This window comes from Felis catus, chromosome F2 (genome assembly GCF_018350175.1).
Source record: "Felis catus isolate Fca126 chromosome F2, F.catus_Fca126_mat1.0, whole genome shotgun sequence".
NCBI lineage: Eukaryota > Metazoa > Chordata > Mammalia > Carnivora > Felidae > Felis > Felis catus.
This window is the reverse complement of record NC_058385.1, coordinates 83172210-83186626: the sequence shown is the minus strand read 5'-3', so window position 1 is coordinate 83186626 and position 14417 is coordinate 83172210. Positions and strand designations below refer to the sequence as shown.

The following is a 14417-nucleotide window of genomic DNA, read 5'->3' as shown; positions in this document are numbered from 1 at the left end:
ACATGTTTATTTTTGGGGGTTAACTTTCCAAACATTCTAAATTTTAAAAACATTTCTTTCTATTGGAAATGTTATAGGATAGAATACATTAAATGTATTAACCAATTTAGAAGGTATATCTTCATAATAATTGAATTTTCCAATCCAAGGAAACTTGTATGTATTCACATTTCTTTAAGTACCTCATATATTTGTAATTTTATTCATACTGACCCAACATACTCCTTTTTAACTTAATTCCTGGATTTTTAGTTTCTTTCTGTGGTGGTTATTGCTGTGATGAAAATGAACTTCTTTCCTAACCAGTTTCTGCTGAAACCCAGATACTCGTCTCTCACTTCATGTGAGTGATACAACATTACAATCTCCCTAATCCTTTTGGTAGTTTTTCCCATGATTCCTTTACTTTTTCTAAGTTCACAACTGATGACAATTTTCTCTTTTTCAAATATTTAAATCTCTTTTTTTTTCTTGTCTTTACCGCACTGACTAGCATTTCCAAAAGTACGACATACTGGCGGTAAGAGGACATGTTCTTATTCTGACTTTAATGAGTATGCTTTCAGCCTTTTGCTACTAAATATTATGCAGGCCTTGAGTTTAATATGGATATTCTTGATAAGGTTAAGTAAATTTTCTTTTACTTCTGGGTTACAGAGATTTTAAATCATAACTAGACATTAATTTGCCCACATGCCTTTGAACATCTGCCAATATAATCACCCACTAATTTCTTTCCCAGATAATGAGTGCCTGTTGTGCTCCACACCCCCACTCTTAAGAAGCTTATCATCCCAATGAGAGTATTTCTAACCCTGCTTCTTTCTCAGGTCATCTAGCCAAAGTCTCACTAACCCCATCACCATAGCCTTAGAGTAGAAGCCCCAGTTCCAAGTCATCTAAGCTCCTAACATCCAAGATGGAGCAGTCGAAGTCTTTGTCTGTCCTCCAGCTTCTGGAAGGGGCCACAGCGGGGTTGTCCCTGCTGGAGGGCAGGTGGGTCTCCAGCCCATTCTGTCCAGGCCATGTGCAGTGAGGCAGGCTTAGGGTAGAGGAAATATCCATTTGACATGGTGAAGGGGATGGCTTTGTGCGCTGGACACTGGGGTTATTCCTGAGAAACATAAAGAAGGACTCTTACCTTCTTAAGAGTGAAAGGTTTATCGTTTTGAATGTACCATATTTTAAACGTATTACAGTCATGCTCGTGTCTTTTTTTCATCTTGTTGTGTTTCAGCTCTTCGCCACCAGGAGTGTTCCTTGAGAAGGACTATGAAATTTACCGGGATTATAATGTGGATGGACAACTTCTTCACTACAGGTAGAACCCACTGTGTCACACTTGGCCCTGTCTTCTGACTCAAGGGTGGTGTTTCTGGCAGCTCTTAGATGAGCTGGAGAAGAATCTGGCTCAACAAGAAGCAATGAGCTAGGTGTATGCAGCACGTGGGGCCCTGTACTAGCCAGAGGAACATGAGGAAAAGCTGTTGGGGCCACCAGCGCATGGGTAGAGGCCTTTTGGAGTGGCCTCCGGGCTCATGTGGCAGCTTTGGGAAAGCTGGAAGAAGCTTGTCACTGCCCAGTTTGGAGAGCTGTGGAGCCCATTGCTCTTAACAGAGGAGTGAGTCCCTGGGCGATCCTCAGCATGTTCTCTCCTGGAGCTCTAGGCTGTGTGTCACAGTGCTTCCCCAGGCAAAGTCAGGAAGATTGGTGTTAATCACAAGGAAGGAAGTGGACATTGATTGGTCTCTCTTGGTCATGGGTTGGCCTTGCAGAGTATTGGAAGGTTCCAGAGATGACCCGTAGGACCCAAGGGCACAGAATCTGTCAGACTGGGCAGGGGCCATCCTCAGCCAACTCATAGCTCCAGGTGGGGTTCCGTGCCTCTTGGTGGCCTAGGTGCCCTCAGCACAGGCCAACAGGAGTGATACCAGTGTTGAGTGAGGAATTTGAACCCCTGAGGGGTCTTTGGTGGTTTGCTCCGACGTTTTAAAGATCAGTGTTGGAAGTGCTAACTGGGTTTGTTGATAGGGGATGGAATCTGAGCCTGTCTGGGCCCATCAGTGTGGGTGTGTGACTGAGGGTATGTTCTGCACCAGTGTGGGTGCATTGAGCACTGCTCTAGTGGGCTGCCTATCAAAGCCCCCCACACTCTGCAGGGTACGTGTGACAACCTGGGCTTTGGTGGCCTGTTGCTGCGCTGGCCCTGCCGCCCTGGGTGCCATCTGAGCTGGGTATGAGAATAGCAAGTTGTAGTTTTAGGAGTGCAGGCATTTTGCACACGTGATACCCACTTCCTAAGGAGGTGGTAGCAGAGTAATTCCTGGCTGCTGCTGCCGCCGCTGCCGCCTCCTCCTCCTCTTCTTCTTTTTAATCTTTATTTATTTTTAAGAGAGAAAGATCAAGAGAGAGAGAGGGAGAGCATGAGTAGGGGAGGGGCAGAAAGAGAGGGAGACAGAATCTGAAGCAGGCTCCAGGCTCCAGGCTGTCAGGCCAGAACCCAACACGGGGCTCGAACTCACAGACCATGAGATTATGACCTGAGCCGAAGTCAGATGCTTAACCGGCTGAGCCACCCAGGCGCCCCGTCCTACAGCACGATCTTGATGGCCCACAACGGACAGGCCACGCCATGCCTCCTCGGGCCACAGCCCTCAGCACCCTCTGTCAGGCAAGGATCTTTCTTTACCTCATAGCCCCTGAGGGGGGCCTGGCACCAGGGTTGTGTCAATACCTGCTGAGTGATGAAAAAAAGTACAAAAATAATGCCTCATGCTTGTTGAGTGTTTCCTGTATGTCAGTACTGAGCTGAGGACTTTATCATATGCACATTATGTTACTTAATTCTCATGAGAACCAAGGAGGACACTAAGTCAGTGATGGTAAGTGATATTCCCAAGCCCCGCAACCAGGGAGCAACAGGCTGGCATCCAGTCTCAGATCTCTGGATTCCAAAGCCAGCAACCAGGAGCAGAGTTCCCAGGAATGGGAGCCTGCATCCTGAGTCCTGCTACTGTGTGACTTCTCCTCAGGACAATGAAGCCGAGCTGCTGGGCATCATTGTCAACTGGTGGGTTCGGTTCCTGGCTGTGCTGAGTGGGCCATGTAACTGGCGTGTTGGAGTAGGCTGCCTCACCCACCTCCAGTAATTGGAAGTCGTGGCCTTGTGCAGAAAGATCCAGAAGTAATCAGAGGACGGAGGCAGAGATGGCAAACTATATGACTGGTTTAAGACACTTGGGATTTCTACTTTTGCAGCGGTAGATTAACTTCTCTGAGACCAGCCTAAACACAGAGAACAAAATAGACGAAATTGTCCTGAAGATCTACTAAGGTGTGAGGACTTGAGGGCTGAGGAGGGATCAGTACAACCCAGCACACATAAGATACTGCCACTCCCCCAGGACAGTTGAGAAGCTGAGCCGACCTTTGAGTGGTTCCATGACTCCAAAGTCAGAGTCACAAAAAGGAGCTCTAGTTAACATTCCATGTGGACCCCTGAAAAGCTACCCCCAAACCTAAACCAGCCTTCAAACCTAAACCTGATTTCCCATCCGCTCAGTCTGACATGGGATTCAGGTTATCTACCCTTTCCCCAGCTGCCTGTCAGAAACAAAAATAAACCCAGAGCCTCAAATTATCTCTACAGTTTTTCATACGTAGTCCTTAGAATATCAGTCTAAAAATTATCTATGTAGAAAATCCTAAAGAATTGACCAAAAAACTCCTAGAACTGATAAGTGATTATGGCAAGTTTGCATGATACAAAGTAAGTTTACAAAAGTCAATTTCTTTCCTATATACTAGCAATGAATAAGTGGAATTTAAAATTAATACCATTTGCATTAGCACCCCCAAAAATGAAATGCATGGGTGTAAATCTAGCAAGATATATACAAAATCTATATGAGGAAAACTACAAAACTCTAATGAAAGAAATCAAGAACTAAATAAATGGAGAGATATCCTATGTTAATGGACAGGAAGATTCAATATTGTCAAAATGTCAGTTCTTTCCAACTTGATCTATAGATTCAGTGCAACCTCAATCAAAAAACCCCAGCAAGGTATTTTGTGGATATCAACAAACTGATTCTAAGACTTAATGGAAAGGTGAAAGATCCAGAATACCTAACACAGTATTCAAGGAGAACAATGTTGGAGGACTAATACTCTTGATTTCAAGACTTACTGTGAAGCTACCCTAATGAAGACAATGTGGTATTGGCAAAGAATAGACAAATAGGTCAGTGTAAGGAAATAGAGAAATAAACCCACGACAATATAGTAAACTGATTTTGACAATAGGGAAAGGCAATTCGGTGGAGCAAGGATGGTCTTTGCAACAAACAGAGCTGGGACAACTGAACCCCCACATGTAAGGAGATGAATCTAGACACAGATTTTACTACATGAAACTTAGCTCAAAATGGATCTCAGAGCTAACTGTAAAACTCAGAACTTACTCATACAAGATGACACAGGAGAAAACCTAGACGATTTTTGGTATGGTGATGATTTTTAGATACAACATCAAAGGCACCATCCATGAAAGAAATCATTGATACAGTGGAACTTCATTAACATTAAAATTTTCTTCTCTGTGAAAGATGTTGTCAGAGAGTGAGAAGACAAGTCACAGCCTGGAACAAAATATTTGCAAAAGCTAGACGTGATAAAGGACTGTTATTTAAAATATACAAATAACTCTTAAAACTCAACAGTAAGGAAACAACCTGAATTTAAAATGGGCCAGTGGGGTGCCTGGGTGGCTCAGTCGGTTAAGCGTCTGACTTGTGATTTCATCTCAGGTCACAATCCCAGGGTTGTGAGATTGAGCCCCTCATCGGGCTCTGCACTGACAGTGTGGAGCCTGCTTGGGATTCTCTTTCTCCCTCTCTCTGCCCCTCCCCTGCTCACACTTTCTCTCTCTCTCCCTCTCAAAAATAAATCATTAAAAAATAAATAAAAAACAAAACGGGCCAGAGACCTTAACAAACACCTCATTAAAGAAGATAAATAGATGGCAAACAATTATATAAAAGATGCTCCACATCACATGTTATCTGGGAAATGCAAATTAAGACAACGAGATCCGCCTGCACACCTACTAGAACGGCCAAAATCCAGACCACCGACAACACCCGATGCTGGTGAGGACGCGGAGCCACAGGAACGTTCGCTCGTGGCTGGTGGGAAAACGGAATGGGGCAGCCACTTTGGAAGACAGTCTGGAGAGTTCTTATAAAATTAAACATGCTCTGGCCACGTGATCCTGGAGTCACGCTCCTTGCTGTTTACCTAAAGGAGATGAGAACTTGTGTCCACATGACAACCTGCACACGGGTGTTCACAGCGGCTTCATTCAGAGCCCCCAAACCCTGGAACAGCCGAGGTGTCCGTCAGCAGGTGAACGGACAGCCTGTGGTCCATCCAGACAACGGGATGTGGGTCGGCACTAAGTAGGAACGGGCTGTCGAGCCGTGAAAAGACCTGGAGGGGCCCTAGATGCATATTACGAGGTAAAAGAAGCCAGTCCGAAAAGGCTACGCACGGTACGATTCCAAGTCTGTGACATTCTGGAAAAGGCAAAACCGTGGAGACGGTAAAAGACGAGTGGGGGCCAGGGGCCGGGGGGACGGGACGGACAGAGGATTCAGGGCGGTGAAGCTACTCCGTGTGACACTCTCGGTATCGGGCACACGGATTACACGTCTGTCCAAACCCGCAGAACGTTCGGGCCTAGAGCGAGCCCTGAGGTAAACTGTGGATGCCGGCTGCTGACGAGGCATCACGATCAGGTACCCGTGTCCGTTCACTGACTGGGACGCAGGTACCACTCTGGCGGGGATGCTGACAGCTGGGGAGATCGCACACGAGTGGGGGCAGGGGGTATATGTGAAGTGTGTGTACTTTCCCCTCCGTGCTGCTGGGAACCTAAAAGTGCTATAGAAAGTTTTCTCATCTGTGCCTAGGTGCAGAATGTTATGGGTGAGGGCAGAGTTGTAGGAGGGGAGTGTGGTTGAAAAACAGGACCTGAGATGCTGGGGGCGGGGGGGGGGGCGGTGATAGGTGGCCCACCACCCCATAGGAGCACAGGCAGGTACTGAACCCAGGAGTGAGGCCTACAGAGAGATAACCATATTGAATCCAGAGTTAGGCCACTGGAAGGACCACCCTGGCTATCTGTTGTAGAAATAGTTCTGTGCCCAGTGCTGGGGTGGGACCAGGGCAGAGATGCACACACAGAAGCCCTTGTAGTGAATGTCATGATGGGTACCAGAGTTGGAGGCGGGCCTGGGGGAAGCTGTCTGGGCAGGAGAGCCCCCTGGAGGGGAAGGCTGCAGGGCTGTATTAGGAGCTATGTGCAGGGACCTCCCAGGACAGGAGCACAGCCACTCTAGGCTGCACTGCCCAGGAGTCAGGGCCCCAGCAATGAAGCGTGCACAGGTCATTTACAGAGAAGCCCCCCCGGCAAGTATCAGGCCCCTGAAGCCTGAAGCTCCCATTTAGGAGGTGAGGAGGACGCTGAGAAATGACCAGACCTCTTGGGCCATGACCCCAGATACCTATGAGGCTGAGACTGGCAGGTAATGGTTCAGGCTGATAGCTGGGCCAAACTTCCACCTCTCCCCAACAGGTAACCTGTGCCTGTTCCCTACCCAGAACCTCCCCCAGGTAACCTGTGCCTGACACCCCCCCCAGGACCTCCCCCAGGAAACCTGTGCCTGTACCCCCACCCACCCAGAACCTCCCCCCGGAAACCTGTCCCCCCCAGAACCTCCCCCAAGGAAACCTGTGCCTGTCCCCCTACCTAGGACCTCCCCCAGGAAACCTGTGCCTGACCTCCCCCCCCCAGAACCTCCCCCAGGAAACCTGTGCCTGTCCTCCCACCCACCCACCCAGAACCTCCCCCAGGTAACTTGTCCCCCCCCCAGAACCTCCCCCAGGAAACCTGTGCCTGTCCCCCCCCCCCAGAACCTCCCCGCAGGAAACCTGTGCCTGTCTTCCCACCCACCCAGAACCTCCCCCAGGAAACCTGTACCTGTACCCCCACCCACCCAGAACCTTCCCCCGGAAACCTGTCCCCCCCCCAGAACCTCCCCCCAGAAAACCTGTGCCTGTGCCCCACCCACCCAGAACCTCCCCCAGGTAACCTGTGCCTGTCCCCCTCCCCCCCCCCAGGACCTCCTCACTTCGGTGGAACTCAGGCACCAAGGAGCGTATGCTCATCAAAGTTGCGGACCGGGAGCCCAGCTTCCTCTCCTCCCAGGGCAATGGCTATGCCCTAGACAGCCAGTCTGGCGGCCGCTCCCGCAGACCCTCTGGTGGGCAGCACTCACCCAGCTTGCAGACGTTTGCCTCAGAATCTGATGGCCCCGTCTTCTTCCCTGAGCGGAGGCCATCACCCTTCCTGAAGAGGGCCGAGCTGGGGAGCTGCTCCCCGCTGCTGGCCCAGCCACGCAAGCCTACCAGCGACTCGCAGCCCTCCTCCCCACGCTACGCCTATGAGCCCCCCCTCTACGAGGAGCCTCCCGTGGAGTACCAGGCTCCTATCTATGATGAGCCGCCCATGGACGTCCAGTACGAGGCTGGCGGGGGCTATCAAGCTGGCTCACCCCAGCGGTCTCCAGGCCGCAAACCAGCACCCTTCCCACAGTCACCCAAGCAGGGCTCCGCCTCACCCTACCAGCAGCTGGTGCTGACCAGGCAGAAGTGCCCTGAGCGTTTCCTGAGCCTGGAGTATAGCCCTGCAGGCAAGGAATACGTGCGGCAGCTGGTGTACGTGGAGCAGGCCAGCTCAAGCCCCAAGCTGCGTGCAGGCCCAAGGAACAAGTATGCACCCAATCCCGGGGGTGGCTCACTGCCCCTGCAGCCCAGCCCCTGCCTGCTGCGGGATCAGCGCCTGGGGGTCTCCTCTGGGGACTACAGCAGTATGGAGGGGCCTGAGCTGCGGCATCAAGACGATGCTATGTCCTGGTCCAGCCAGCAGGACACCATGTCCTCAACAGGCTACTCCCCGGGCACCCGCAAGAGGAAGAGCAGGAACCCCTCTCTGTGCCATGTCCCCAGCGCCTCGTCCACCGAAGTCCCCGGGGACCGTGACCTCCTCGCTGAGCAGCCCCCAGCTGAAGAGCGGCCCCTGTGTGGGCCCGGCCTGGCCCCAGTGAAACGTGCAGAGGGCAAGACTGGCGAGGCTGAGCCCTTTCTGGCGCAGGCCCGGCTGGCCTGGGAGGCACAGCAGGCCCGCTTTCACACGAAGCAGAGAGGCAGCTGGGACTCCCAGCAGGACGGCTCAGGCTATGAGAGCGATGGGGCAGTGCCTCTGCCCATGCCTGGGCCTGTGGTGCGCGCCTTCAGTGAGGATGAGGCTCTGGCCCAGCAGGAGAGCAAGCACTGGCAGAGGGGCGCCTTAGAGAGGCTCGCTTTCCCCCAGATCCTACTGGAGAAGAGCATCTCTGTGCAGACCAACCTGGCGTCGCCAGAGCCCTACCTTCACCCCTCACAGGTAGGGAGGTGTGGCCGGGGTCCCTGGGCAGAGGCGGGGCAGGTGGCACTCCGTTCCCGACAGGCATGAGGACAGGCAGTGGGGCTCCCTCACCGCGGTTCCTGCTAAGGCCTGGCAGGATGCTGTCAAGGTATCTGGGGGTCAGAGGCTGTGCCCTGACTCCCTCCAGGTCACGGATGCAGGGAAGGCAGGGGAAACGGGTGGGCAGCCGCCCAACCACTGAGCCCCTGAGCTTCTGTCCTCCCACCTGTGAATGGGCTCTCAGGTGAGGAACTGTGCAGGCGGAGTGTCGGGCACCCTTGCTCAGAGCTCTTCCCAGTGAAGAGGAGAGGCCAGATACCTGGTCCAGAGGCCTGGTCTGGCTTGTCCTTCCCTGCTCGGCACCAGGTGCCAGCGTCAGTCAGGCCCTCTGAGCCCACGTGTATCTTCTGTCTAGATCATGTGCTGGAGCTTGATGTCCCAGAATTTTGTGTGGGCCAGTATCTTAGTTTTCACCTCCTGACCCCTGACATTTCCGACCAGTCTGCCGTATGAAGCCAAGGCCTGGCATCTGCCCAGAGCTGGCAATGGCCAGAGGGCCTCCCGGTATTGGGCTCCCCACTTCCACCCCCAGTCCTGCCAGGGAAGACATGCCCAAGGGCCCTGTAACCTTGGGACGCCAGTGTCCCTGGGCGGGGCTGCCTTTGTGCCCCTCCAGGCTGGAGAGCTCAGAGCATCATTTCTGTCTGAGCTGAGAAAAGAAAGGGGTGTTACCCCAGTGACACCTCGTACACTTGTGCTGAAGCCATTAAGAAGGCAGCGAGGGGGCCTGGGGCAAACCCTCCCTCCCCAGCTTCGTGGGAGACCAGGCCTGCAGTGCAGGCCCCCTTGTAGGCCGACCTTGCCACTGTACAACCTCACTCTGCCCATGATCCCATGCGAGGATCTTCGTTGGAAGGGTTAGGCTCTGATGGGAAGGGGCAGGCAGTGTAGGGGACCAAAAGTGACATTGACGTGTTCTGTGGAACTTTGCATATGGGCTTTTCCGCATCCTGGTGGGGTTGCCCTTTTCATCTGCTTCCCAACCTCAGAGCCCATAGAACTAGCAGAAGCCAAGGCAAACAGCAGTGGCAAGGCCAGCAGGAGGCAGCATCCTTCCGCCACCAATGAGGGCAGCATTCCCCAGCTTCTTCCCACCTGAGGCCACAGCCCAGAAAGCCAATGAAACACACCCATGGCTTCCTCCTGCCCTCAGACCTGCACTGGACACCACCCCCCCAACCAACAACCCTTAGTCGCAAGAGTAGGGAACACTTCCCAGAGGCTGAGCCCCTAGGGTAAAGATTGGACGAAGGGCCTCTCTGGGTCCCCTCGCCAGCTGTGTGTTTATGAGGTGGGTAGAACAAAATGAGTCACGAGCCTCTCCAGCAGCCTCATGGAGAGTGGTGGGGGGGTGGGGGACACACCTCTCTCCTGGCTGGGTCATGTAGGGCGCACACCCGCCTCATAGCCCCTCTGTCCTTCCTAGTCCGAGGACCTCGGTTCCTGTGCCCAGTTTGAGAGTAGCCGCCAGGCCCGCAGCGTGATGCCCAGTGCTAGCTGTGTGTTCCCCACCTTCACTCTGCGCAAGCCATCCTCAGAAACTGACATCGAGAACTGGGCCTCCAAGCACTTCAACACACATACCCAGGGCCTCTTCCGACGGAAGGTGTCCATCGCCAACATGCTGGCCTGGAGCAGTGAGTCCATCAAGAAGCCCATGATTGTGACCAGTGACCGCCACGTGAAGAAGGAGGCCTGTGAGATCTTCAAACTGATCCAGATGTACATGGGCGACCGGCGCGCCAAGGCAGACCCGCTACATGTGGCCCTGGAGATAGCCACCAAGGGCTGGAGCGTGCAGGGCCTGCGGGATGAGCTCTATATCCAGCTGTGCCGGCAGACCACGGAGAACTTCCGCCTCGAGAGCCTGGCTCGCGGCTGGGAGCTCATGGCCATCTGCTTGGCCTTTTTCCCACCCACACCCAAGTTCCACTCCTACCTGGAGGGCTACATCTACCGGCACATGGACCCCGTCAATGACACCAAAGGTAAGACTCAGTGCGCGAGACCCCTTGCCCCCCCCCAGGCTCTGCCACCAGCTCAGGTAAGGGCCGTGGCAAGAACGTCCTGGTAGGCGCTGGCAGCAGGTACGTGGAGGCAGGTACAGCACCTCCAAGCAGACACACGTGTCCTCTGGGGGCCATGTCCTAGGATTCCACTAGGATGTGGGGTCCTTGGGGAGCCCCTCCTTGGCACCGAAGCCCTGAGAAGAACCACAGGCAATCCTAGAACAGGGTTCCCAGCCACAGGCCAACAGGTCAGAAAGAAGGAGGTTGGATGAGCACTGGCATCCATGTCTCAGCCAGCGGGCATCCACTGTGCTGAGGCCTTCATAGCTGGTCACTCTGCCTGATGGGAGAGCCATCAGGCAGCCCTGTGTGCTTAACTGCGTTTGCTTTCAGCCATGTTGTGGCCTGGAGGGGTAGCCATCCCAGGGGACTCAGGCTGTCTGTTGTGAGTGGGGAAGAGACTAGAGGGTCCCAGAGCAGGGCTCTGGCTCCTGAGAATAGGGAGGAGCATGGTGACTCAGGCCTGCATCGGCTTAGCCCCAGGCCACCAAGGTACTGTGAACTGACTTGGCCTTGAGCCACCTCAAAGAATCAGAGGTTCGACCAGCATGAGTAGCCAGGTGCTGGTGGCTGCCTGGGGCCAAGCGTGGGGCCACATTCTGCCAAGGGATCCCAAAAGCCATGCATCAGGTTTGTCTGGTCCCAGGCCTGGCCTCCTTGGGGGAGGACTCAGGGCCATGGTCTTGCCAGCCAGACGGTGCCTGTAAAGCTGGCACAAGTCCTAGGCCAGGCAGAGAGAGAGGGGACAGGGCCAGAGATAACACCTGCACCTGCAGCAGGCTGTCTGCCACCCAGACAGTCATGAGTGTCCACAAGGCATGGCATGGAACCAGCACCTGACACATACGTGTGCAGATACGTGCACAGACGTGCACTTTCTAGGTCAGATGCCATGGGCTGCTGTTCTTTGGGAGCGACTGTCTACCTTGATCTGGCCAGGGCCTTGCCCCAGCCCAGGCGTGTGAGGCCAGGATGTATGCACACAATGATGGGGGCTGTGGCTACCAGGGCAGTGGTGGGTCTTAGGGAAGGCGGATCGAGCACAGGCACCATTCAGCACATTGGCCATTTGGTGGCAGATCTTAGAAGCCATGAGATTCTCATGAGGCATGCAGTTTTTGAAGCAGGGTCACTGAACACAGCAGATGGTTCTCCCCAGGTGGCTCCCACAACATGCAGAACATGCGACCTGGCGGGTGGCCCAGGGCGGCCTGGGTCTGCCTCGGTCTTGTCTGGCCTTTCTAGGACAAGATGGGCCCCCGTTAGCTTTGTGGTTCACTTCAGCGTATTCCACAAAGGCCTTAAAGTGTGTGTCCACTGCTCAACATGTAGCCCTCGGAGCCCCAGGGAGGACTTGCTAAGTGAAAAGGTGAGTGAGCAGTGAACAGACAGAGGCCAGAGGCTCCTGGGGCCATTCCAGCCAGCTAGCTGGGGCTCCTATGAGGAACTTGAGCTCTGGGCCCCATGCTGGGCCCAGCAGGACACTCATCATGGCACAGAGGTTTGTGGGCCTTCGTCCTAGTGTCTGCACCATGGGGACAGGGCTGGTGTTTATGGGGAAATTGGTGGTCAGCCTGGACATCCATGACTTTGAACATCCACCCACACTGAGGGAGGCCCAGGTGGTCTCAGCCCAGAGAAGGAGGTGGAGTCTGTGTGGTCCCACCAACAGGAAGGACCTTCTGGGTTGTGGGATCTGATCTCACATGTGACACAGGGCTGCCCTCCAGCCAGAAACCAGCCCCAGGACCATTCCTGGGTTAGCGTCTGCTACACGCTCTGCTCAGTGCTGAACCAGAGGGGAGGTCTTGTGCTTCCTCCCACTGGCGCATCGAGGACCTAGGTGCTGCTGGCTGCTGGTCAGGAAGGCAGGCCCCGTCAGCCAAGAAGGTATGGCCTGTGCTTTGAGAAAGGAAACTGCACCTTGTCTTGGGGTCACTGGCAAGGGCAGAAGTAAGCCTGGCTCCCAAGTGGTGCTGCACCCTGAGCTGTGTTGCTCACCTGGGTGCCAGCACACGTGTGACATCTGTGTGGTCACCACTGTGCGAGACCAAGGCGCCAGTGCAGTGAACCCCAGTTCACCTGTCTGCTGACCCCCCAGCTTAGCCCTGTCTCATACATGGTCGTACCTTTGTGCCAGCCACCAGCAGAATGCTTTCACGACACTTGTCTCCTCAGGACCTCCCTCGCAGGGTCTCAGCAGACATCACCGATTACAGCCCTCCCACGTGCTCCACATAGCAGCACCGTGGAGGGGTGCAGACCCTAAGGAGTTTCCTTTACTGTTAATGCACTAAGACTTAGGGCTTCCAGGTAAAGGTGTCAGTTTTGACACATACAGTTACTCAGACTCCACCTTGAACTAATGAACAGGGAAGGAATTTTTAAAATGAGAAAAAAAAATTTACAAGGGAATGTAAAATGTTGCAGCCACTGTGGAAAACAGTGTGGCAGTTCCACAAAAAATTAAAAATGGAATTACGATAGGATCCCTCAGTTCCACTTCTGGGTATATACCACAAAGAATTGAAAGCAGAGACATGAACAGATAGTTGTACACTCAGGTTCATGGCAGTCTATTCACAATAGCCAAGAGGTGGAAATAGCTCAAGTGTTCATCAGTGGATGAATAGATAAATAAGACGTGGTCCATACATAAAATGGAATATTATTCAGCCTTAAAAAAAGGGAAGGGAATTCTGACACATGTACAACATGGATGAAACTTGAGAACAATATGCTCAGTGAAATGAGCCCATTCAAAAAAGATACTGTATGAGTCAACTCAAGAGGGCCCAAAATATTTAGATTCATAAAAACAGAAAGAATGGCAGATGCCAGAGGCTGGGGGAGGGACAGGTAGAGACTTGTTTCATGCCTACAGAGTTTCCATTTGGACAGATGAAAAAGTTCTGGAGATGGTTGGTGATGGTTGCACAAAAGTAATACTGTGCTTAGTGCCACTGAACTGTACAATTAAAAATGGCTATAATGGTAAATTTTATCTTCTGTATATTTCACTGCAATAAAAATAATAAAGCCCACAAGGACAAAGAGCATGAACACTATGTTTTGGAAGCTGAAAAGTACATGAACAAGTGGCAGGAAGCTGGTGTGGCAGACCAAGAAATGTGGATCCCAAGCAGACAGTGACAAGGCTTAGAAGCTGAAGTAGGTAGCAGACCCTTAAGAGCTGCACAGTGGGTGGAGCCAGCTTCCTCTAGCAACGGTTAGGAAAGGGTGTGACCTTGAAGCTGGAAACAGAAGGACTAGTTGAAAGTCTGTTTAAGAAACGGAGCAGCTACCATAGGTGTGCCTGGGTGGCTCAGTTGATTAAGTGTCCGACTTCCTCTTGGGTCGTGATCACACAGTTCATGAGTTCCGAGCCCCACAGTGTCCAGGCCTCTGCTGTCAGGCCTTTGGATCGTCTGTCCCCCTCTCTCCCTGCTTCTCCCCAGCTCATGTTGCGTGCTCTCTCTCTCTGTCAAAAAAAAAAAAAAAAAAAATTTTAAAGAAAGAAAAGCAGCTACCATTAGAATAGGTAGGAGTATAAATTTTGGACCCAGAGCATTTGGACTCAAATCCCAGCCACATTTTCTTTTTTTTTTTTTTTTTTTTTAATTTTTTTTTAACGTTTATTTTTGAGACAGAGAGAGACAGAGCGTGAACAGGGGAGGGGCAGAGAGAGAGGGAGACACAGAATCCGAAACAGGCTCCAGGCTCTGAGCAGTCAGCACAGAGCCTGACGAGGGGCTCGA

At 52.7% G+C, this 14417-nt stretch overlaps 1 protein-coding gene across 6 annotated transcripts in view; it reads left to right on the top strand.

The window, feature by feature from the left end:
• ARHGAP39 (Rho GTPase activating protein 39) overlaps positions 1–14417 on the top strand; it is a 108477-nt gene that overhangs the window by 80607 nt on the left and 13453 nt on the right. For all 6 annotated transcript variants that reach the window (XM_023248276.2, XM_023248275.2, XM_023248274.2 and 3 more), the window contains 3 exons: positions 1238–1321; positions 7186–8509; positions 10017–10578. In XM_023248276.2, coding sequence (XP_023104044.1) covers positions 1238–1321; positions 7186–8509; positions 10017–10578 — 1970 coding nt within the window. The remainder of the gene's footprint in view (positions 1–1237; positions 1322–7185; positions 8510–10016; positions 10579–14417) is intronic.